General features: G+C 44.6%; 1 protein-coding gene and 1 long non-coding RNA gene across 3 annotated transcripts in view; both read right to left on the bottom strand.

Annotated features, from left to right (window-relative positions):
• LOC308588438 overlaps window positions 1-24,551 on the bottom strand; it is a 243,543-nt gene that overhangs the window by 120,484 nt on the left and 98,508 nt on the right. The window lies entirely within an intron of this gene.
• SLC13A3 (solute carrier family 13 member 3) overlaps window positions 9,469-24,551 on the bottom strand; it is a 47,759-nt gene continuing 32,676 nt past the window's right edge. For both annotated transcript variants that reach the window (XM_081196248.1, XM_081196249.1), the window contains exons 8-13: window positions 21,431-21,535; window positions 20,019-20,116; window positions 18,955-19,067; window positions 16,747-16,908; window positions 14,796-14,933; window positions 9,469-11,733 (exon numbers count right to left, since the gene is read on the bottom strand). In XM_081196248.1, the coding sequence (XP_081052374.1) occupies window positions 11,551-11,733; window positions 14,796-14,933; window positions 16,747-16,908; window positions 18,955-19,067; window positions 20,019-20,116; window positions 21,431-21,535 (799 nt within the window). In that variant the 3' untranslated portion in view covers window positions 9,469-11,550. The remainder of the gene's footprint in view (window positions 11,734-14,795; window positions 14,934-16,746; window positions 16,909-18,954; window positions 19,068-20,018; window positions 20,117-21,430; window positions 21,536-24,551) is intronic.

Below are 24,551 nucleotides of genomic sequence, written 5' to 3'. Positions count from 1 at the left end.
CATGCAATTCCCAGGGAAGAGGAATGGATTGTTAACTAGTTCTTTTGACATATTTGCAGGCTTGAGATGGGGAGAATAGAAAGGGAGGTGGAAAACCTGAAGAGGGGAGAACTAAAGAATTTTAAAAAGAATTTACAGGCAGTTTCAAGGGCAGGCTGTTGTAAGGCAATTGCAGTGGCTTCTCTTTGCTTTGTAAACACCCCTCTTTTTATTATTAAAAAAAGGTTTTACTGCCATGAGAAGGCAGCAGAGATCCTGTCCTGATCATGGACCATTCTTGCCCCATCATGCATCTTAGGAAGGGCCCTTTCTCATGATTTAGCATCCTTTCAGGTGCATGGCAGAGGGCGTGGAATGGCTGTACAGCAGTGGTTTCACGCACACACTACTGGGGATGGGAAAATCTCTCTAGATCTCATTTCTCCAATCAGAAGTTCGGTTCTCCCCATTCCCACATTGTGTGTGTGTGTGGGGGGGGGGGAATTAAGTGTTCATGAAAATTCATTAGCAACTTTGTGTGAATTTTGCAAAGCGGCTTCCCTAATAGCAGTGGCAGATTTGTGGCTTTCAAATTTCAGAAGTTCCCTGTGCAACACTAAAATTTGATGCCCCCCCCCCACTTCTCTCCTTCTGTTTCACATCATTTTTGTGGCTCCCTCTCTGCTCAATGCCCAGTGTGGACAAACCAGTTGCTCTCCCCTAAATCCTCTTATTCTAATAGGATGCATTTCTGCATGTTATTTTCAGCAATATATGCATTTTTATTCACACTTTACCCTAGTATATGTACTTTTGTGGACATTTATTGGCTGGAGAACTGCGCTGAGAATTCAAAGATGTGCGAATACTCAGGATGGCTGTGTATTTCGGCCAAGTGTGAATTAGGTAGATCTGCCTTTAAATGTGAACTGCATCAAAGCTCACCTCCATCTCTGTGCCCAAGGGGACTGATGTCATGAGAATTAAGGTGACCTGGGAAAATTTCATTTCCCAGGCTCCCGGGTGATTGGCACAGTGTTCCAGATGACAGGGAGGGAAGTTTTGCACCAACACCTCCGCTGAGACCTTCCCACAGCTGCTATCAGGTAAGCCAACAGGGAGGGGTTTCATGGTGTGGGGGTTTGTATGGAAGGTGCAGTTGACAGCAGATTGCAAGGGAGGGAGGGGGAGGCATAGGTATTCCATCTCTGATTCAGTCCATACAGTAGAAGGCTATTGTGAATGAATATTGCTCTTGTCACAGTGAAGGCTATTCCATTAGTACAATTTAGCAGGAGTACTAGAAATTATCAAGATTTCACCTCTGTGGAACCAGTGGGGTCGCAATGGAGGGGCGGGGGCGGTATGCCCTGGGTTCCATGCCTGCGGGGGTGACAAGAATTCACCCCGCGGGGGCTTGTGGCAGCTCAAGCAGCAGAGCAAAGGATTCCGGCACTGGCAGCAAACTGCTAAGTACAGCACATGTGCGGCATCGCATGCATGCGCTGTACGTAGTGATGCCACACATGCACTGTATAGTGCTTTGCCGCCAGTGCCGTATGGACGGTGCCCGGATCCCTCTGGCGCTGCTACAGCCGTGTTCGTGGCTACAGTGGTGATGGAGGGATCCCGGCACCGTCCGTACGGCGCTGCAGTGGCACTGGCGGCAAACCGATATACAGCCATGTGCAGTGTCGCTACCTACAGCACATGTGTTGTACGTAGCAACGTCGCACATGCGCCCTACATCGTGACGCCCGCCCCGGGTGTCCCGATGCCTTCCTTCACCCCTGTGTGGAACCATTTCCCTGTCAAATGTGTGTTCCAGGCTTGTGGTTTTGAATTAGAATGCTGCTCAACTTTATTCAATACGTTTTTTTTTGTTAATGAATTACTGTTCTCTTTGCTCACATACTCTGTCCTGCTGTGACATTTTTGTTCAGAGCAATTTCCTTTGCAATTTCTTTGGACATAAATCTTCCTTCATTCTTGCTTCCACACCACCACCAAGCATCCCAGGCAATTAAAAAAAAAAAAAAAGCAACTCACAGGGAATTATCAGAGGCAGAACTTGACACGGCTGAGCCCCAGGAAGTGTTTTAAATGTCAGCTCCTGAAACAGTGATAGCATGAAGAAAGTAATTCTGAACACATTCAGAATATTTCTAGCTCATCATTAGTGGGCAAGAGCAGCCAGCGCCCAACACCTTTGGATAAGGGAATAAGGTTTGCAGGTCCAAGTATTTGACTTCAGGTTAGACTTGAAACCCAGCCGCTCTGCCATTAGGGGATGGAAGTCTCACAAAACCAGGCTGCTAAACATCCCCACAGACAAAAAGATGCATCAAGGTCAGTTTCAAAAGAGCAAAATGAATCAATATTATTTCTTTTTCTAAAAAAGCATATAAGCAATTCCTGGTGGGTTCCCAATAGAATATGAATAACTTCAACAGAGTGAAAAAGCGTTAAATATCCACCAATCCAAGATCCAGCCTGCATGGATCATTCACTGAAACAGCTGGTTCAAAACAATGCATCTTTAAGATAGGGACCATATTGCTACAGGATGTTGCACAAACCATGAGGCTAGATGGATTTTTAAAGGCTAGTGTATGTATGCGAGACAGATACTTATTTTGTTCTACTTGATCCCTCCTCTATGAAGGTGAGGAAAGGGCTTCAGCGCAGTGGGAGAGCACATGCCTAGCATGCAGACAGTGCCAAGTTCAATTCTTGACATCTCTAGGGTGACCGCTTATGCAATAGCGGAAGAAAAGGTAGTGATGGAGGAGGCGAATGTGGTAGAGGTAGGGAAGAAGAAGAAGAAGCATCACCAAAAAAAGAGGGCATGGGTTTGCTTAAAATGTGCATGTGCTGATTAAAATGTAAATTCATAACTATAATATATAAATAGGGGCTACAGCTGCTTGCCCCATCTCCCTTACCAACCAACCCCCACCATTTATGTCTTACCCAACCCCTTACAGCTCCTTCAACACTCCTTCTACCTGCTAACCCCCGACCTGTTGCCAATCTTCATGCACTCACAGCTCACCCAAAATTCCTCCCTCCCCATCCCCACACAGCTCACTCCAATCCCAATATCCTACTTCTTTCACCGCTCACCCTACATTGCTGATAGAAATGTGCATTTTGATATATTTGAAGGTGGCTATCATATCTCCTTTCAGTCTCCTCTTTTCCAGGCTAACCATACCCAGCTCCTTCAACCATTCCTCATAAGGCTTGTTTCCAGACCCTTGATTATCTGGGTTTCCCTCCTCTGCACATGTTCCAGCTTGTCAATATCCTTCTTAAATTGTGGTGCCCAGAACTGGACACAGTATTCCAGGTGTGGTCTGACCAGAGCAGAATACAGTGGCACTATTACTTCCCTTGATTGGGACCCTATATTTCTGCTGATGTAGCCTAGAATAGCATGAGCTTTCTTTTGCTGCTGCATCACTGTCAGGTGGATGCCAGCAACTCCCATGGCTGGTTGCCCAGGAAAGTACAAAGACATGGAATGTTTCTTACCATCCACTTTTTATTCAATATTCACAGAGAGAGTCTTTGGAACACAGCATCTTTGATAATGACATTGTCCTGAGTGAATCTCCACCCCCTCTGTCTCTCCCACTCCCTCATTCATCATCCCTACTGACAAGCACCCTCTGCCTTTGAGCTCTTTGCTCTCCTACTTTCAAGGCTTGCTGGGTTCTGGGAGGAAGGGGGGTCTAGAAGGCTTTCTAAAGACACAGTGTCCATCAGCTGTTGTCATCCCCGGGGCTTCCTCTTCCTCTTCCTCCTCTCCCATTATTTCCCAACTTTCCCCCTCATCTGCCTCTGAGCTGTGACCTCCCTCAAATCCCTGTTGTAATTCTAGACTGCCTTCCTCTTCTCTGGAAGGGTCAGACTGGGGAGGCAGTCTCCACCATTCCTCCTCTGCCCAGTCCCTGACAATCTCCCTGTTGACTCATGTTAAGCTTGTGGATCAAAACGCTTGATGGGTCCCTGCTCTCCCTTTGGATGGCTCTTTACACTGAACTTGGATTAAGAACCCTTCAAACAGTAAACTGTCCCTTGCAGGAGGACATTTGGCTGACCTAGACATCTCTAAGTAGGGCTGGAAAATAACCCAGCAGAGCTGCTGCCCATCAGTTTGGACAATACTGAGCTAGATGCATTAATCGTCTTGGCTTAGCTTGATATAAAGCAGCTGTCTTCCATGATTCTACCGAAAAAGCTCCGTACTTGCCATCCTGCCCATGGATACTGCTGCCAGGGTTCTCTGGCCTTTATGTGTCATCTTCACTTTATGTGGTTTTTGTGTTAAACACACCACTGAGTTTGACACATAAAGGGTGCAGCTGTCCTCAGGCAGCCTCTCTTGGGGGAGAGGAGCAACTCTTGGGAAAACAGCAGTAGGTACTCAAACATCTCTGGACCAAGACCACTGGGTTTTAAAGCATTTTGGTTCAGGGTGAATTAGTCATATTCAGAAGTTCTAACAATCCTAATTTGCACTTTGTGAACCAAAGCACAGCTATGCTTTGAAATTCACACTTCTCCAAGTGCTGTGATGCAGTTTTCCAGTCAAGAAGTGTGCAGTGTGTGTGTGTGTGTGTGTGTGTGTGTGAGAGAGAGAGAGAGAGAGAGAGAGAGAGAGAGAGAGAGAGAGAATAACATACAAAATGCCATATATTCATGAAAATAATGTACAAAACTATATTATTATTATTATTATTATTATTATTATTATTATTATTATTATTATTATTGGAAATTGCTTGCAGAAATTCAAACTGGATAGAAAAAAATGCAAATGAGGAACAAGACATATGAAAAGGCATTTTTGTGCAGACTTTTTAAAAAGAAAAAACTGAAGTGATGTGAAAATGCGGCAGACTAACTTAAGAGTCAAAAAATTGTGTGTGTGTGTGTGTGTGTGTGTGTGTGAGAGAGAGAGAGAGAGAGAGAGAGAGAGAGAGAGAGAGAGAGAGAGAGATATGGAGATTCATCCATCCCTGGTTGTAACCTGTCAGCTAAGTACACCACAAGTCATGCTTGTGATATAGTCAATCACTGATGATTGTGGAACATTCCCCCCCCCCATAGCCTACCATTTGATCCAGGTTCTATCCTTTACTGAGATTAATGTTTACCTAGACCATTTCCCTAAAAGGTATTAGTTGTGTATGATAAATGTGACTTGGAGTAGATTTATTCAGTGCCTGTGCCCTTTCTTCCAATGAACTCATTTATTCACCCTCTCTGGCTGATGACTAATGGAAAAGTTTGCACAGAAGACTATTGGGAGGGGGGAATTGTAGATGTTAATCAGGAACCCCCATGGGGCCCTTCACAAAAAGGCAGAGTATCTTTTAAAATGCTTCTTCCATTCTTTGCACAAGCCGTTGGTGATTTAACAAAAAATCCTGATTTTCTGGAAAGGCTAATGCATGTGAATGAAACATTTGTTGCCAAGAGTTTAATTTCCATCTGTGTGAAGCAACTCTGACTCCCTGTGGCCAGATGTTGTTATTCCACTGCAGCGCTGCCAGCTGAATATGGCCAAAGCTAAAAAGGGCAGAATTTAGAGAGGAGACCTGCAAAGGAACTTCTGGGGAAATAATTTATCATGTATCAGATGCACCAATTCAGCATCCTCAAGACTGGCAAGCCTAAACAGCTTCTCCCCCTTAAACCACCTGGTGGACAGGCAACTGGCATAGACCAAATGAGGAACTACAGTGGTACCTCGGGTTAAGTACTTAATTCGTTCTGGAGGTTCGTTCTTAACCTGAAACTGTTCTTAACCTGAGGTACCACTTTAGCTAATGGGGCCTCCTGCTGCTGCCACGTCGTCAGAGCATGATTTCTGTTCTCATCCTGAAGCAAAGTTCTTAACCTGAGGTACTATTTCTGGGTTAGCAGAGTGTGTAACCTGAAGCATCCGTAACCCGAGGTACCATTGTATTGTGCAAATCCAAGCAGCTGTTAGACATTCATTCTGTGTACAGATTAATGTGTGAAGGAGCCATCAGCACCCAGCCAGCTCGACTGGCTTCCAACCATTCAAGGTTCCATCTGAACAGGAGCCTAAAAATAGTGCATTTTAACAATCACTATATCAGCATACTTCACTCTGTATTCCAGGGGCATTCGCAAACATGTTAATAGGGCACTACCATCCAAGTTCTGGTAGTGCAGCCTCCTTAAAAAGCTTCTCAGCTGTGACTACTTGATTTAATATTCTCTGCCAAACTGGGACAACAGAAGCTCATCTGGACAATACACAGAAATCCTAGAATCATAGAATCATAGAGTTGGAAGAGACCACAAGGGCCATCGAGTCCAACCCCCTGCCAAGCAGCTCTGTTTGCCGCTGCATCCTTTGCTTTGAGAACCTTTGCAAAAGAGGATCCAGCTGGGAGGCTTTACAAAAAGCAGAGGAGCCTGTCAAATAAGCTTTGCGTCTTCCCATTATGGATGTCAGTCACAGCTACTATAATGTTCCTGCTCAATCTGTTCCCAGTCAGGACAGAACCTCCTGATCCTTTGCACAGCAGCCAGAGCATTGACTCCATCTGGAACAATGGCATGGGGCTCGTGGAGTTTCTCCTCTGATGAGAAGACCCCAAGAAGAGCTAAGAGGGCTGCCAGGGGCAGGGTATGTTGTGGCTTTTCTTATGTCACGTGTAGATAGGCACATGGTGGTGTGGCAGAGGGCCCTGAATTATCTGGGTAAATTGCATAATGAACACTGACGGGCACTTTATAAAACAGGGAGGGCTAACCTTTCTTGGCCCAAGGGATGCATAGCCTCTTGGCCAACCCCTGGAGATGCATGTTGGCTGTGGTTGTGACCACTTTGCATTTCTGCCAGTGTGGTGTAGTGGTTAAGAGCAGTAGACTCGTAATCTGGTGAACCGGGTTCGTGTCTCCGCTCCTCCACATGCAGCTGCTGGGTGACCTTGGGCTGGTCACACTTCTCTGAAGTCTCTCAGCCCCACTCACCTCACAGAGTGTTTGTTGTGTGGGAGGAAGGGAAAGGAGAATGTTAGCCGCTTTGAGACTCCTTCAGGTAGTGATAAAGCGGGATATCAAATCCAAACTCTTCTTCTTCTTCTTCTGCATGCACACATGAAGATGTCTGCCTCTTCAGCTAATTCAGACAGATATAAGAAGTTATCCCCCCCCTTTACACTCATCAAATGATCAGTCTGATGGCTGGGGAGAAGGTGCTTCCCCCCACCCACCACCACCAAAATTGGCATGGTCTTGGTGGTGGCAGAAAATTTGGGGTGGGTGGACAAATCAGCTCCCTAAACTAAGGGTTAGTCACCCCCAGCATAAAACCAAGTCGTAATTCTTCATGTGCGCCCTGGGGTCAAAACAATGATAATGGCAAACTGGCATTTCCATTACAACTCAAATTCCTTATCCCTATAACCACTTTAGATTATCACCTAGGATTGGGGCGGATATATTAAATCTGCTAAACAGGAGGATTGTGTCTGTTGAATCATACCTTTGTGTTGTCTGCATGACAATTATTGGATTTTGATAATAACTAAAGTATAAGATTTAGGAAGGCTATAATCATACTACTTACAATACCCTCTTCCTGGATATATCTGCCTCTGCAGCTGTGCACTATTACCAGGCGCTTGGGCAATTGAGGGTTTGGAATGACTAAACAACCATTAGAAAAGGAAGAAAGAGAATATTCCCAAATGAAAGTTAAAATGAAGTAGCAGTAGCAGGCACTGGCCACTGTTGAAGGACATACAAGAATCTTGGGGGAGACGGGACAAGACAGAAAGGAAGTTTGTAGATTTTCTGGTCTTGCCCCCGTGCTTTTAATTGCAGCCTGATAGCTGTAATTCAAAAAGTGGGTTATGTCCTATCATACACCCTATTCCTGGAAAATTATGCCTGCTTAAATTCCTGCTGCCCAAGCCATAGCGGCAGGGCTGGTCACACAAAGGTAGAAAGCTAACAGTGGCATCTGGTAGACATTGGGGCTAGTGGGGTAGAAGATATGGAGCCCAAACCACAGGTGTAGCCAGAACAAATAAGAGGCAGGCCCAACTCTTTCTCATTTTGTCCCCATCCTCCTTCTTCCTGCTGCTTTCTACAAAGGGAAACAATGAGACAAAGGTGTAGGAGAAAGCTGCCAGGCAGTGCTGCTCCCTCATCTGGTTCTAAGTAAGGACCTAGGCTGGCTGGCTAAAAATAGACTGAGGCCCCCAATGGACCTGCTGCCATGCAACCCAAAATAGATATGGATACTTGTGAAGTTGCCCTAAAAGCTATCAATGCCACTATACACTTTAATACAATGGTTTCAATGGCTTGGCCAAACTACTGTATCTACTCAACCCTATGCATGTTTATTCAGAAGGTCAGCATGATTTATGCTCAAGTAGTCTGAGCCTAGGGCTTGCCGATAAGAAGGTCGGCGGTTCGAATCCCCATGACGGGGTGAGCTCCCGTTGCTTGGTCGCTGCGCCTGCCAACCTAGCAGTTTGAAAGCACGTCAAAGTGCAAGTAGATAAATAGGTACCGCTCCAGCAGGAAGGTAAATGGCGTTTCCGTGCGCTGCTCTGGTTCGCCAGAAGCAGCTTAGTCACGCTGGCCACATGACCTGGAAGCTGTCTGCAGACAAACGCCGGCTTCCTCGGCCAGTAAAACGAGATGAGCACCGCAACCCCAGAGCCGTCCATGACTGGACTTAACAGTCAGGGGTCCCTTTACCTTTACCTAGTCTGCATAGGATTACATCCTACATTTTCCATTGGGATACCTTTCTTTTTGAGTACTGTCTCCTGTAATGCTCATGAACCCATGACAATGTGCAGCAGGAGAGACATAAGCGCCACACTTTCCCTATGGCTAAGAAGTGTAGATATTAATACAGTGGTGCCTCACAAGACGAAATTAATTTGTTCCGCGAGTTTTGTCGCCTTGCGATTTTTTTCGTCTTGCGAAGCACGGTGTCAGGAAAGTTTTGGAAAAGCTTCAAAAATCACCAAAGTCTTTAAAAAACTCAAAAAAGGCTACCACACCGTGTTCTATGAGTTGCTCCTCGAAGTCAAGTCGCAACTGTATTAGCGGTGTTAAGAAAAAGGAAACAAACTTGCAAGATGTTTCCATCTTGCGAAGCAAGCCCATAGGGGAAATCGTCTTGCGAAGCAGCTCAAAAAACCCTTTTGTCTAGTGAGTTTTTTGTCTTGCGAGGCATTCGTCTTGCGAGGTACCACTGTAGTGCAAGAAAGAGGCTGATAAATGCATTGCATTTTCAATTCTCATAATGGTGAGGCTTGGGCAGCAAAGAGTGAGCTTAGTTGATGATGCTTAGTTGATGATGCATTTTTTGTGCTTTTCGCTTGACCTCTGCTTACACTTGTATCCATGATGCAATTTTAATGCGGTTTTCAAAGCAGCAGCAACTGTGATTAAAGAGAAGGAGAGGGAGAGAGATGTAGATCTAATGGCTGTATTCACCAGCTGTGGTCCAGGAACAGATCCTGAATAAGGCAAGGCAGCAGAATTACAAAGCCACTGAATCTTTCCTTCTGCATCACATCAAGAATTCGCTTTTAAGCCTCCTCCCCAGCCCCAACGCAACTTCCAGTGTCGTATCTTTCAAAACATGCTTTCAGCAGTGATATTTCATTAATGATAAGTCCATTTCTTACAAACACACACACAGCGTCAAAAGGTAGAATTTGCATTACAGAGGTGATTAGAATCACTGTCCATTTACAAACACTTTCATTGAAAGTACCCAAATAATCAGTTTTATATAAAAAGAAATCAAAGAATCAACCCCTCCCCCCCCTTAAATCCCAACAATAATAATCCTCTGGAAATGTTCACTAAATTAGCACATCTCTTGTTGGCATGTCAGTCTCCACAGTTTAGACTTTTAAGGTTTGCATAGTTAAGACCAATACAGAGAGACATATTTCACACAGCTAAGGGTGCACATTCGCACCACTTATCCACAATTCTCAAGTCAGCATCAGCAGCTGAGTGACTTGTATTTATCACTTCTACAACCCTTCAAACTTCTACCACCATTATATCACTCATCTTCACAACAACCCTGTGAGGTAGGTCACAACCCTTCCCATTTGTTTGTGGCTGCTAGATGGCGAGCTGCCTTAGAGTGAAAGATTAAGCTCACTCAGGATGAAGACAGATGTAACATGTCAGTATAGAAGTGCCCTCCTATGGGCAATGTGAACAAACATCTTTCTGTCCCAGAATGACCTCTGAAAAGCCAAGTTTGTATATTTGGTTTGGTTTGGTTCTGAACATAGGCAAAGCTACTTATGGAGAGCACCTACTGGCTAGCACCTGTGTTGTCACCAATATACTTCTCCTGCCAGTCTCTGGAGTAGTCATTCCCACTGTTCTTACTTCATTTTTTGTAAGCTGTAGAATGAATACAGATAAGTCTAAACATATTTAAAATGAGGCAAGCTTATAAGCTTGGATCACAGTACCGGGAAAGGATCTGCTATAGCCATGGTTAAAACTTCAGCCTTCATCCCAGTGAATTTTCATCATTCACCTGCAGTTCTACTGCTATATAGTATTTGGATTATGTAGTATTCTACAACATATGCATTTGGGATTGTTTATCACTGATATCTGGGTGGTTTATTGCTTCTGCTTATATTCAGGTTTTACATTGGTTATTTATTCCATTGAAACATAGTTTCATATTGTTTTGTATCCTTATATGTGAATTTCGTTACTAATTTATTCTTCTTGTCATTCATTCTTTGGTCCACGACCTGAATATTTTGTATGTCTTATTGAGGGATCTCTTTCTTTTGGTTTATCACTGCATGCAAATGGTACCCTGTACAAACTCCAGCATCTCCACCTACGACTGAGAAAGACCTTGACTAAGACCCCAGGGAGCTGCTGCCTGTGAGACAATACAGCAGCAGACAGATTATACTGAGGTATCTCTCTCTCATTCTCACTCAGTATAAGGCATCTTCCAATATTCCATTGGCTATAGGGGCATTTTGTGTGAGTAGTCGGGCTACAGACCACTATAGGCAGATTTTAGGATCATGGCTGTACAAGGTCTAACAAGACATGACATTTGGATAATGGATATGATCTGATTGGGTATAATATGTGTACTAATAGTGTTCCTGACTTGGCAGTTTTTCACAGAATCCGCTGCAGCTACTTGCAGAGGGCTTGCAGTTCACAGTCACTGTTTATTTACACACAGTGTCCTAGGATTCACACTCAAAGGGTGGAATTCAATGCAGCACTAAGGTCTAAACCTACCTAAGAACTGCCTGATGGGAGGTTTTTGGCATGAAAGTGGAGAGACTACTCCAAGGCACAAAATAATTATCCAGTGAGTACTCACGAATATTTATAAAAACAAACATAAAAGGAACATGGCAGTCCTGTATAAGGAGGGGCATCAACGACGCCATCACCTGTGCGTTCTTGTACTTGCTGTGGGTCTAATTCAGTGCCCAAATTTGAAGGGGGAGCGCTCCTCCCGCAACAAGGTTGTCCTGTTCATAATTTACTCATTGAGTTTAGAGTGACGTTCTGCACATCCACCAGCAGGGTCGTGTTTTCTGAATGGATGTTGGCCCAGTCAGGGAAGCTGCCCAGCTGAAAGATGCCCGTGGCCCAAGTGTTGATAGCCAGACTCAGAAACAAAACTCCCATCAGATTCATAAGCAGACCCGTCCTTGCCTGTGGAAGAAACCCACGAGGGGTGGAACAGATTTAGAGATCATGATGATCTGTGGCATCATAGAGCCCAACCCGCTGTGCGATGCAGAAAACACAAAAGCTTTCCAAAGTGGCTGTCCAAAGACTTCTGGGGAGGGAGAATCACAATAATAATAATAATAATAATAATAATAATAATAATAATAATAATAATAATAATTTATTATTTGTACCCCGCCCATCTGGCTGGGTTTCCCCAGCCTCTCTGGGCGGCTTCCATAGAAACCAAAAATACACTAAAATATCATACATTAAAAACTTCCCTGAACAGGGCTGCCTTAAGATGTCTTCTGAATGTCAGGTAGTTATTTATCGCTTTAACATCTGATGGGAGGGCGTTCCACAGGGCGGGCGCCACTACCGAGAAGGCCCTCTGCCTGGTTCCCTGTAGCTTTGCTTCTCGCAATGAGGGAACCGCCAGAAGGCCCTCGGCGCTGGACCTCAGCGTCCGGGCAGAACGATGGGGGTGGAGGCGCTCCTTCAGGTATACTGGGCCGAGGCCATTTAGGGCTTTAAAGGTCAGCACCAACATTTGAATTGTGCTTGGAAACGTACTGGGAGCCAATGTAGGTCTTTCAAGACCGGTGTTATGTGGTCTCGGTGGCCGCCCCCAGTCACCAGCCTAGCTGCCGCATTCTGGATTAGTTGTAGTTTCCGAGTCACTTTCAAAGGTAGCCCCACGTAGAGCGCACTGCAGTAGTCCAAGCGGGAGATAACTAGAGCGTGCACCACTCTGGCGAGACAGTCCGCGGGCAGGTAGGGTCTCAGCCTGCGTACCAGGTGGAGTTGGTAGACAGCTGTCCTGGATACAGAATTGACCTGCGCCTCCATGGACAGCTGTGAGTCCAAAATGACTCTCAGGCTGCGCACCTGGTCCTTCAGGGGCACAGTTACCCTATTCAGGACCAGGGAGTCCTCCACACAAGCCTTCTAAGTAATCGGTTCCATTGTTGAACTGTCAAGAAGTTTCTCTGAACAAGCCTCTACACTCCTGTAAATTCATTAGAGCTAAACCTGCCTTCTGGGTGAATGGTTTTTGTATAATGGAGAACAATGCATTGGGGTTTACAAATCAAATCCTCTTTAAAGAAAGAAAGAGCCAGCTTCAAAGGGAAGCTGGTAAAGCTGCAAAGGAGATTTTGACAGGTGAGTGTCCCCCCTACCTGTCTTTGACCGTTTAACTAAATTATAAATGTTCATTCTATCTCTCCTAAGGTAGTATGTTGCAATTTCTTCCATCCTTCCCTCGTCTAGGCCTCTTCCTGAATGAAAACCATCAGTGAAATTGTTCTAAGCATGTTTGGACAAATAACTCATACCCAATCAGAGAAGTCAAGAAAATTCTAGTGCTGGAATTTCATGCTGTTTCAAAGTCTGATAACAGGACAGAAATGTAACCATTTGTACTATGCATTTTAGGTAAGAGTAAGTGAGAAAATTAAGTTCTTCTGCAATATCTGGTGGTGATCTGCTTGGAAAAAATTCATTTGGAATAATTGGTAAATTCCTGTTTTCCATCTCTTTTTACACAAGGCTTTGGTTAGTTCATACCCTCAAGCCCTGGAAACTTGAAAACAAATGAAGAGTGACAGGAGCCAGGGGTGAGACTGCAATTACTTGTTAGTTCTCTGCTGGAATTATGTTCTTTGAATAGAATAAATATAGAAGCTTGCCAACAAACACGAGGATTAACTTTTCCATTGTCAGCCCTCACATTTGTGAGCAAACCTTACTGAACCTTAAAAACTGAAAATTTCGTTCACACCTAATTCCCAATTTCTTCTGTAATACTGAAAAACTGCTATGGGTGCTTCCAGGTGGGTGTTTATTGTGGCATCGGTGCTCCTCATGGATGTAAGTTTATTGCAGTGTCCAAATGATGTCATTGACATCAAAATGCCAGCCTGAATCTCACCCCACCTCCCCCCCAAAAACTGGAATTACTCTTTCCAGGTGAAATCCATTATGGGTTATTTGTTTAGCTATTTACAAAGCCTGTTGACAGGGTCCTGTTGGCAATATCTCACCTAACCATTTGCAATGTTAAACCCCAATCTGAAAGTACCCTTGGTCTTAGACACATATGAACATTGGCACTTTGCTGCTGAATAGGCTCCTACTTAGGCCTGCACTGAATGTTCATCACAGCGGAACATTCAGGGTTTTGTTTTGTTTTGTTTGTTTTTCAGGGTGCGAGAAGAAATTTCCCCAAAGTTCAGGGACAAATTTGGGAAGAGCTGGTGGACCATAGCCCCTGGTCTGTTGTGCTTTAAAATCCAAGGCACTCCCCTCACTGTAGATTGAGCTGAGAGACTGGTAGCCTGGCTGCCATTTTGTAAACAAAGTTGAGAGGAAGTGGATAGCGAACTAAGCAACAGAATTTGCCCCTTCTCAGTTCCTCTCAGCTCCACTTTCAAAATGGTTGTCACGCAGCTGAACTTGCTAATGCCACCCACCCACAGCTAAGCAATTCCTTCAAAAACAAACAAACCTAAAATTTAGTAATATTCTGCCCACATTTTGGAAAGGAATGAAGACTTTGTAAAAGTGGTGGCAGAGATGTGTGTTTCATCCAGTGTGCTTCTACAGTTGACCAGACATAATTTGGTGCTAACTTACTGCTGGAAGACCCAACAATAATTTACTGTGAGTGAAGAAGGAATAAACAGTTTGATGTTTTGATGTCATCCATTCTCCTGGGCACAAATAGTTGGATAGGGCATGCCACATTAAACATGCCATCACTTGCGTGAATGCAAGTAAGGTGCATGCCTTTTTATTATGTAAATAGCTGTCAAAGGGAAACCAGAACCCGACTGAAGCTGCTGTTTGCATCTCAAGGGAAGCCTCCATTGGAACCAAGGCGAGCTTCCCCCGAAATACAAATAGCAGCTCCTGAGAGAGGCTGTTTTGGGGAAGTTTGGCAGGGGAAGAGAACTGAACACCCTTTCCTCACCTCTATGGCCTTCTCCTGCTCTAGATAATTAAGCTATTGATAGTGATTACTATGTAAAATTACTTACCATATCTTTAACCAGTAAGTGCCCAGAAGCAAAGGCAATTGAATTTGGGGGTGTAGAGACTGGAAGCATGAAAGCAAATGAGCATCCTATGGTTCCTGGTATCATTAAGTAGAGGGGATGCACTTTCAGACGAATGGCCTTGAAAAAAACAAAAGGGGTGCGTGCGTTATGATTTATTAGCTGAACTGTAAGCATCGCATGAGATTCTTGAAAAGACTGCAAAGAAGTTTTTGTGTGATCATAGTTCCTTCTGAAAGCTTCCACTAGATTTGGCATGGGAAACCTTTGGCCCTCCAGATGTTGCTGAACTACAGCTCCCATCAACCCTGCCCATTAGTCATGATTGCTGGGGCTGATGGTAGTTGCAGTTCATCTGGAAAGTCAAAGGTTTCCCAACACCTGCTCTTCATGATCCTGGTAGAACATGCTGGACCAGGAATGAGGAGCCTGCATCTTTTTCAGTGTTGCTGGACTACAACTCCCATCATCCCTGATTACTGGCGATGATAGCTGAGGCTGATGGGAACTAGTGTCCAAGAACAACTTAAGGTCCGCAGTGTGGGAGTAATAAAAAGCTAGAGAGGAGTAAAGAAGCTGTGAGCTCCTCTCCAGCAAGTTGCATGTTTGTGTGGTCCCAGTAAACCAGAGTTTGGTTTATCGTGTTGTGTGAAACAGGCCACTGGAGGTTTGTTTTCCATCACACACACACACACAGTGAGAGAGAGAGAGCCTTCTTGAAATAGGCACAAGGAGCCTTATTTCTGGCTATCTGAATATGGGGAATTGTGGAAGGAAGCCCAATCATAACACAAAATCCTATTCAGCTGAGTCCAGAAGTTTCCTCAGGCAGAATAAGCAGGTCAGAAGAGGGCATGCTGTTCACTGAGAATAGTACATGCGGACTCTGTGGGTTCAAAAGCTGGCTGTCTGCCTTGAGGTGTCAGCCTAGTAATATTTTTCAGAAGTAAAGCTGAAAAGTACTTTTGAGTCTCCCACTAGTTATTCCACATGGAGTTGTTGTTAATGAGGGACAGAATGCAGAAGAGAAACCAAATGTACATCGCCTTGGGATCTTTGAGTGAAGGGTGGGATGTAATAATGATGATGATGATATAGGCCAACTTTCCTCCTACCACCCAAGATTAGGGTGAGCCATGTGTTCAAGTTGCTAAGGACTACCTTATATCTAAAGAGTTATTCTACTCGAAGGTGTCCTCTATTTGAAGAGCTGTGCTGCCCAAGTCCAGTTCACAGAACCATAAGAAGAAAGAGCAGGGGGAGCCTTGAAGTTGCCCATTTGCACTTGGATAGCAGACAGAACAGGCATGCTGGTCACCCAGGTCAAATCTTCCCCGCTATGGTGAAATTAATTTCTATTTAAAAGGTAAAGGGACCCCTGACCATTAGGTCCAGTCATGGCTGACTCTGGGGTTGCGGCGCTCATCTCGCTTTATTGGTCGAGGGAGCCTGCGTACAGCTTCCGGGTCATGTGGCCAGCATGACTAAGCCACTTCTGGTGAACCAGAGTAGCGCACGGAAACGCCGTTTATCTTCCCGCCAGAGCGGTAACTATTTATCTACTTGCACTTTGAGGGGTTTTGAACTGCTAGGTTGGCAGGAGCAGGGACCGAGCAACGGGAGCTCACCCTGTTGCGGGGATTCGAACCGCCAACCTTCTCATCAGCAAGTCCTAGGTTCTGTGGTTTAATCCACAGCGCCACACGCGTCCCAATTTCTATTTACATTATAGTAATTATGTCTAAATCTGCATCTATACATATAAATCAACATATATAAATTGCCTTTATATATTTCTCTCTCTCAATAGCAGCAATGGCCACTCTACTCTTAACTTAGTATGCTTGGTTGTTTGGCCATAATAATAAACATTCATTCACATTCATACCTTTAACTTAACCCCTTGGTTGAAAGGTGTGCATATGCCCCTTACCAGTTCTGCCAGGACAGGCAGGAAGATTATGATTGTGGCTGTGTTACTTGCAAATTCTGTGAATAACGCGATCACTGCCGTAATGAGAATAACAGCAACAGCAGGAGGGAGGTTCTCCAGGGGATCAAGCTGGCCTCCAATCCAGACAGACAAGCCAGACTCCTATAGCAGGGTAGAAAATTTATGTGTGTATTAAATTTAAAGCCCACCCACCCTCTTAAAGGGGCCCAGGGCAGCAAATACACCATTGTCAAAACAATATGTTTTTAAAATAAAACAACAACATACTAAAAACAAACATATAAAAACAATCACAGTTTGCACAAGTGATTCTATGGTGGCTGATTTTTTCCTGTGTTTTTCAGCTCTCGTCATGAGATGATAACTCAGGAACAGATCATTTCACTTGCAATTGAAATTTACCCTCCCCCAGGCGCCATTTTAATACCCAAACTACCACATATATGCTCCACACATGGCAAAATCTTCCTTAGCACTGGCAGTATGATACCAATGGTCAAGCTATTAAAGTATGAGAGAGCTTCCTCTGAGGTAGTTTTGTCAGCTTGTATGAGCTGTGGGACATTTGTCCTCTTAAAACACAAATCTACTGCAAATGAAAGCCAACTCCCATGACCATTTTTGAAGTTGAACATTCACCACAAGATGACTTTCTCCTCAAATGCTATGTGGTGAATTTGGCCTTGCAAGGATACTAAGATTGTGACCACATCCTGGAAAACCCTGGTTTCGTAATGTTTCCTAGGATGACAAAATGTGCAAACACTACTTGGCCACTTTAGCATGTGAAAATGAGCAGGCAAATCAACTCACCAAGGCTCTTCCATGTCTGAAAGTATTGCTTGTTTTAGCGCTTAGGCCCGAACTACACATTACATTAAATGCAGTAGTCGTCTGTGGGGCTTATCTGATCTCCTGTCAATAGCAGTGCAGTGCAAACAGGCTGGTGGGATTGGCTCTAGTCTTGATTAAAATCGCCCCCAGCAAAGCTAACATTTACCACAGGAAGAAACCTCCACTTAGGTTGAAGTAGGCCACAACATTTTAAGTAGACTTTGCCGAAGGCATTGGGTATGTATCTGACATCAAACAGCTCGCCAGCTGGCAGATGAGAGGGCTGAGCTGGCCCTAGGTTGAGTGTCGCCCTATGATGCAGGTCAAATCATATTTCAGGTCCGCTGCCACAACCTCACCTCCAGGCAGCCTCCTGATAGGCTCGTTTGAAAATGGTCCCCAGTCAGCTGACCCATGGCCATGGTGGGAAGAAGCAGGCATTGCCTCAACGACCATTGATGTAAAATGGCTCTGGGCCACACTGCAGCCATGCTAAGCCCACAAACCATCACTCCTCAAGATTTCCAGGTAAGCGGCCATTTCCCAGAACATTGTGTGTGTGTGTAAGAATGGTTAAAAAAAGAGAGCTGGTCATGCTCCGAATTAGTCACACACATGAATGCAATCATGCATGCAAAGTAGCATGTAGCTTGTTCTGCAGTAATCAAGTGTCATGATGCTGTCAGGAGCCAAAGTCTGGAGCAGCTCAGCAATAAGACACCTGGTTTCAGAGAAGTTAACTCTTTAATTCAAAGAAACCAACATAGCACAGGTCTTGCCCCAAGGAGACAGTTGCGAGGACTGAAGCTCCCTGTGTTCCCACCGCTCTTGAAAACTCCTCCCCCAGCTCCTTCCCCAGGAACCTGAGGCTCCTTCACCTTATCTCTCTTTGCTCTGCCCTCTTCATTCCTCTCAGTGTTCTGGGAGACCAGGGAGGAGGGGAGCTGGTCACAGCAGAGGGGGAGGCTCCCTGGCTTCTTCAGCAGCCTGACCCCACTCCTCTCCAGCCTCTGCTTCAGCTTCAGATCCTGGACTGCCCTCTGCCACAGCCTCTTCCTGCTCACTAAACCCTGTTGCCTCTTCAGCTTCCGTTGCCTCCTCCTCCCAGTCTGCTCTCCCCCTCTTCTCCCTCTGAACACTCATTGTTGTCCCACCAACAATCCCCTGGCTTTGAGCCTTCTTCCCCTGGGGGTTCCCTTGGGGGTTCCCCAGCTAATGCCTCCCACCGCTCCTCTGCATCCAACCAGTCCATGACAGGTGCCCTAAAAAACAACAACAACCCAGTCCCTTTAGAAAAGATGGAAAGTGGTGCATTTTTATTTTTTTTTACAGGCTGCATTCTAACAAGCATACCTCACATCCTTTTGCCATGGCAAAACCTCCTCCAAGCAATAGGATTATATTCCATGGTACACTTTCCTGGGCTTTTCTCCAAGTCAGCAAGGGCTGGTTCTCTGTGTTTGGCGCTAGACAAAGAGGTTTGTGAACATAGAGAGATTAGCAAACTTTGTGACCACAGCCTAAGGCAGGGAGGGGGAAGCAGTGGTCCACCAGATGTTGTGGGACTCCAACTCCCATCAGACCCAGCCAGCAAGGGGAATGATTAGGGATGATGGGAGCTGTAGTCCAGCAACATTTGGACATCCCCCTCCCCCTTTCATTTGCACTTTGGATCTAAGTTAACCGCAACGTTAATTTTCTACTCGCAGCTCAAAGATTGTGAGATGTATGGTAAAGGAAAACCCAGATCTCATCCATAAAAGGTCATAAAAGGATTTTTTTGCAAAGCAAGGTACCCTATTTCACAAGAGAGGCCTTATTAACGCATGAAGGCTGAACAAGAGATAGCTTCCACTTTTCTCTCTTAACCCTTCATAGAGCTATTCCTTGCAATTGCTCAAGTCCTCGTATGATGTGCTTTTGTTGAACAGGAAGCAAGTCACACAATCTTCCAGGTTTTTAACTTCATCTGTGTACCAATGTTCCAGATGTCTGTGAGCACACTGGTTTATTTCGTAGCATGAAGCACTTCACAGGCAGAAAAGATAACACCAGGGACATATAGATGGCGGGCAGTAGATGGTGTCTGGAGAACCTTGGACTGTTAGGCAGGGAGAAAATCTCCCAATCAGCACCAGAAAAGGATGAATATCTGTGTCCCTTTTCTAAAAAGAAAAGGGGATGAGTATTTTAATGCTTGGTTGGGACCCATTGGGACATCAGGAGCCAACAGATGAGTCTTATTCCTCTGCTCTCTTCCTTGTAAGATTGTTCTCTAAGCTTCTCTATGGGTGAGTCATTCAGGAAATGGTGACCTAGTGACCCTGTACCTAGTGCTTGTTGAAGGCTAGTTTTATAGTCAATTCTACAGAAAGCAGAAGAACTAGGTCAAAGGGTTTCAAAAGCCAGAAGCTTACCTTTCAAGTCAAACCACCATTTAAGGGATGGCCTTTTCGACGGGAAGAAGAACAATATTGTCACTATTGTGACTCCAGTAACAGCATCGGTGACAAACCTAACAGGGAGGGAGGGAGAATTTCAAGAATAAGTGGTGGAAGAGAAGAAACATTTGTCAAAGGAGACCAAGGTCAGTGACTTTGCATGCAGATATCCCAGACTCAATTCCTGGAATTACCAGGGAGTGCTAAGAAATATTCTGGACTCGTCCACAATTCTACTCCTCCCATGCCTAGAAAACACAGGTCCTAACAGCTTTCCACTTGTCCCAAGCTTTCTAGGTGACGAGTGATGTTGCCTTTGCCCACTGCCTTCCCCCAGAAGACTCACTCTTTAGCGCTAAATCGGAACAAACAGCAATCCGCAGAAGGCCCAATTGCCATTGGTTCTGATTCAGTGCTAAACCGTAGGTTTCCTCCGGAGGAAGCAGTGGGTCAGATGGAAGTGTGGATGCAACTCTCTGTGTCTGAAACCTTGGAGAGCCATTGCAAGTCAATGTGGACAATACTGAGCTTGATGGACCAATGGTCTGACTCAGTGCAAAAGTTGTATGTACACATTAGTGGCTTAAACCATTCTAGAGGTTGATTCTCCCACTGTGTTTCAAGTCAAATTTACACATGACTGTATGCACCAGAGAAAGAGCAGGGGTGTCTTCACCCAAGGCACATAACCTGTTCAGTTTCTGCTGTCATCTGCACATGTGCAATGGCACTCCCAAATGTACACACCTCAGCTTAACTGTGATGTGAATGTGACCTTGAGTTCTCCATTTGGATTGAAGCTGGTTTGAGGGGAAATGCATGGAACAGCACTATTTCTCAAGAAACTACAGGATAGCTCTGCATCCTGGGTAATATGGTGTGTATGCAAATTCAGAAAAACAGAGGTGAGAGCACACCAGAGCCAGACTAAACGGCAATGTGTACACAGCCTGAGGCAGCTTTCTATGTCCCTATTTATCTTCAGATACACTCACAATTTGTAAATCTGTTTTTAAATCTGTGAGTTACAGTCCTAAACCAGGCAACTGTTCTACTAGAAAACAAACTGTAAGCCTTGAAAATGCAACCTGAAGAGAGAAGCAAGAGAAAGCACATGTATCTCAGGAAGGTTAACCACCTTCAATTTGACCCTTGATAACTGATGGATTGACTACTGATCAAAGAGGCCCACAGCCACAACCATCTCCCAAGGTTAGGGGACTGGGAATACTATGTCTCCCCCAGGCAAAAAAGAAACTCTGAGAGAATCCCTTGAGATGAGCATTTAAATGAAACATTAATGCTGGTGCGAGGGGGGGGGGTGTTTGTGTGGAAGGGGGGATGGAGAACAAAGGCCTGACAGAAATATACAGAAATAAATTTCTTACCCTGGTGTGAACAAGCTTGCCCAGCCTGGGATGAACTTAGGGTCTCTGGAGAATAGCAGGATTGCGAATAAGCAGAAAAGTACAAATACTGCCTGTTCAGCAAACCTGTAGAGGAAGGAAATGCAGCAAGTCATTGTAATGAAGACATCATTTCCCCCAGTCTTGCTTGAGGATGAGTTCAACTGTGACCAGTAGGTGGAAATCTGAGGAAGGCTGGCAACGTTGCGCAGAAAAGAGCAAAGGGGAATTTTGATTGTTTCAGAACAAAATGCAGAAGTGGCCTTGGGCTAGATACACATTTCCAAAATTAAAATATAACCCGAGTGTCAGCAAACTTTTTAGCACTGAAGTTCATGGAGGGGAATTGTAAAATATACATAGGAGCAGATATTTGTGTTTCAACATATCTCTGCAGGCATTCGGATTAACAACTTGGGCCTCCCATGTTATAACTAAATCATGCAATAAGAAGAAACACATGGTTGCTCAACTTGACTGTGTGGTGTGTGTTTTTTACAATGATGAATGTGATAGAAAGCAGAAGAGTGATCATTTGTGGGAGGTTTCAAGATTCAATGACCACAGACTTTAGCCCATTTCAGGCTCCTATCCCTCATGTGGAATGAACACAGCAGTGGCAAGGCATGGGCAGGACCTCCTCCTTATCTACACTTGTCCATTAGAACGGTGCCCCACCAAGTACAGCTGGTACACATGGGGCCTCTGTACTTTGCACTGTGGTATGCATGGAATCATAGGAGTTGGAAGGACCCACCAGGGACATCTGGTCCAACCCCCTGCAAGGCAGAAACCCTTTTGCCCAATATGGGGCTCAAACCCATGACCTGGAGATTAAGAGTCTCATGCTCTGCCGACTGAGCTATCCAGCCACAGTCAAAGGGGGCCTTTGCCTTGGCATTCAAGCAAAAAGCATCATGATCTGCAAGCCACCTTGAGTCCCTGGCAGGGAAAGAAGGGTGGGTGGATTTGTACACACTCACATACACAAACATACATACGGAGAGAGAGAGAGAGAGAGAGAGAGAGAGAGAGAGAGAGAGAGAGAGAGAGGCAGGGACAGAGCCTGCTCCCTTCCCTGGCTGCCTTAATTGTGTGTGTGTGTGTGTGTGTGTGTGTGTGTGTGTGTGTGTGTGTGTATGTGATGTTCTAACCACAAACAGAAAATCATGAACCAATTATTTGAAATCTCAATTTTTGGAAGTTGAGGACGGAATAGGATGAGAAAGCTACCTTATAATGGGGCATCATTAAATTGTACTCTTCTCTTCCTGGTTTTACATATCAAGAGAAGATTAGGAACCAAATTACAAAACAAAACATTAGATTTAAGGAACATAAACCATTTGGAAGAAATCTGGAGTTGCTAATCAAATTGGCCACGGCTGGTTTAATAGACTTTCTGTGCTCTTAGAATGGGGAAAAAGGGCCTTTGATTCTTACAATGATATTTTGCAGGTTGCTGGTTTATAGTGACATGAATGCTTCAGTAGACACTAATCTTTCATAATATCCACCAACGGTGAAAAGTGCTTTTCCCCCCAGATATGTTCAGGTTCCCTCAATTTATTTATTTTGCAATAGTTATGTGCTGCTTAAAATAATAATAATACAGCAGTTTGCAAGGGGGGGGGGAGAAAGAGAGAATGCAACCTTTGTAACTGATAAAGCAGAAGAACAAAATCAACAACTAAATTCAGCCTGCAGCAGTTTTATCAGATAATAGTCTCAAAAACTATCAGATGAGTTTTTGTTACTTTTCTAAAAGTAGCCAATTATAGTAGCCAAGCATGCCGCCTCCCAGAGGGGTTGGAGCAACTGGTAAGGTCCATGGCTGGATAATTAATTGATGGAACTATGAGCAGGATCTACTTAGCAGCTCCCAAAGGGCAGGGATGAGAGGACTCTCTGCCTGTACTGCACACCCAGATTGTCTAGGGCAAGTGTGGGGAATCTATAGCCCCCCAGATGTTGTTCAGCTACAGCTCCCATCAGCCCCAGCAAGGACAACTTTATTAAGGCATAAGCTTTTGTGGACCAGTAAACTTGTCAGCATCTTAAAAAGCAGAGAAATCACCTTGCCAACAAAGGTCTGTATAGTTAAAGCCATGGTTTTCCCAGTAGTGATGTATGGAAGTGAGAGCTGGACCATAAAGAAGGCTGATCGCCGAAGAATTGATGCTTTTGAATTATGGTGCTGGAGGAGGCTCTTGAGAGTCCCATGGACTGCAAGAAGATCAAACCTCTCCATTCAGAAGGAAATCAGCCCTGAGTGCTCACTGGAAGGACAGATCCTGAAGCTGAGACTCCAATACTTTGGCCACCTCATGAGAAGAGAAGACTCCCTGGAAAAGACCCTGATGTTGGGAAAGATGGAGGGCACAAGGAGAAGGGGACGACAGAGGACGAGATGGTTGGACAGTGTTCTCGAAGCTACAAACATGAGTTTGACCAAACTGCGGGAGACAGTGGAAGACAGGAGTGCCTGGCATGCTCTGGTCCATGCGGTCACAAAGAGTCAGACACGACTAAACAACAACAAAACTTGTCATAGAGATGAACCCTAGTCCATGAAGACTTATGACACAATACATCTGTTAGTTTTTAGGCTGCCACAAGACTATGGTGATTGACAGGACAGATTGGTCAGCAGTAAACATTGTTCACGTCAGTGGCAACAAACCGTTTCAGTGATGCTAGCAAGGAGACTTAACTAGGTCTACAGCATCCCGTTATTTGTGAGTGCTCAAATACAGTAACAGCTAATGAAAGTGCCTTTTAAAGAAATGGTTAGCACCGACTATATCTGAAAAAGAAAGGACTGGTTAACACTAAATGATTTAGCCCATAAAGATTTCAACAGCCATTTAATTAGAAATGCATTATTTAAAGTCTGGAGCAAGTACAAATCGAGACTGGAGCCAATGACACCATGATGGTTCTCACCTCTAGAAGCCTGTGCCATGAAAAAACTAAACATGAACAAGGAATGGACAACATATAGAGATTTGATAATGTAAGATCAAGGTAAATTAAGAAGAAAACCATATGAAGAAATAAGGCATTATGTCTCCGACAGATGGCAACATATACAACTTGGAAG

Source organism: Podarcis bocagei (genome assembly GCF_964188305.1).
Source record: "Podarcis bocagei genome assembly, chromosome: 5".
Taxonomy (NCBI): domain Eukaryota; kingdom Metazoa; phylum Chordata; class Lepidosauria; order Squamata; family Lacertidae; genus Podarcis; species Podarcis bocagei.
Note: the sequence above shows the minus strand (reverse complement) of the source record. Positions and strands in the feature narration are given on the sequence as shown.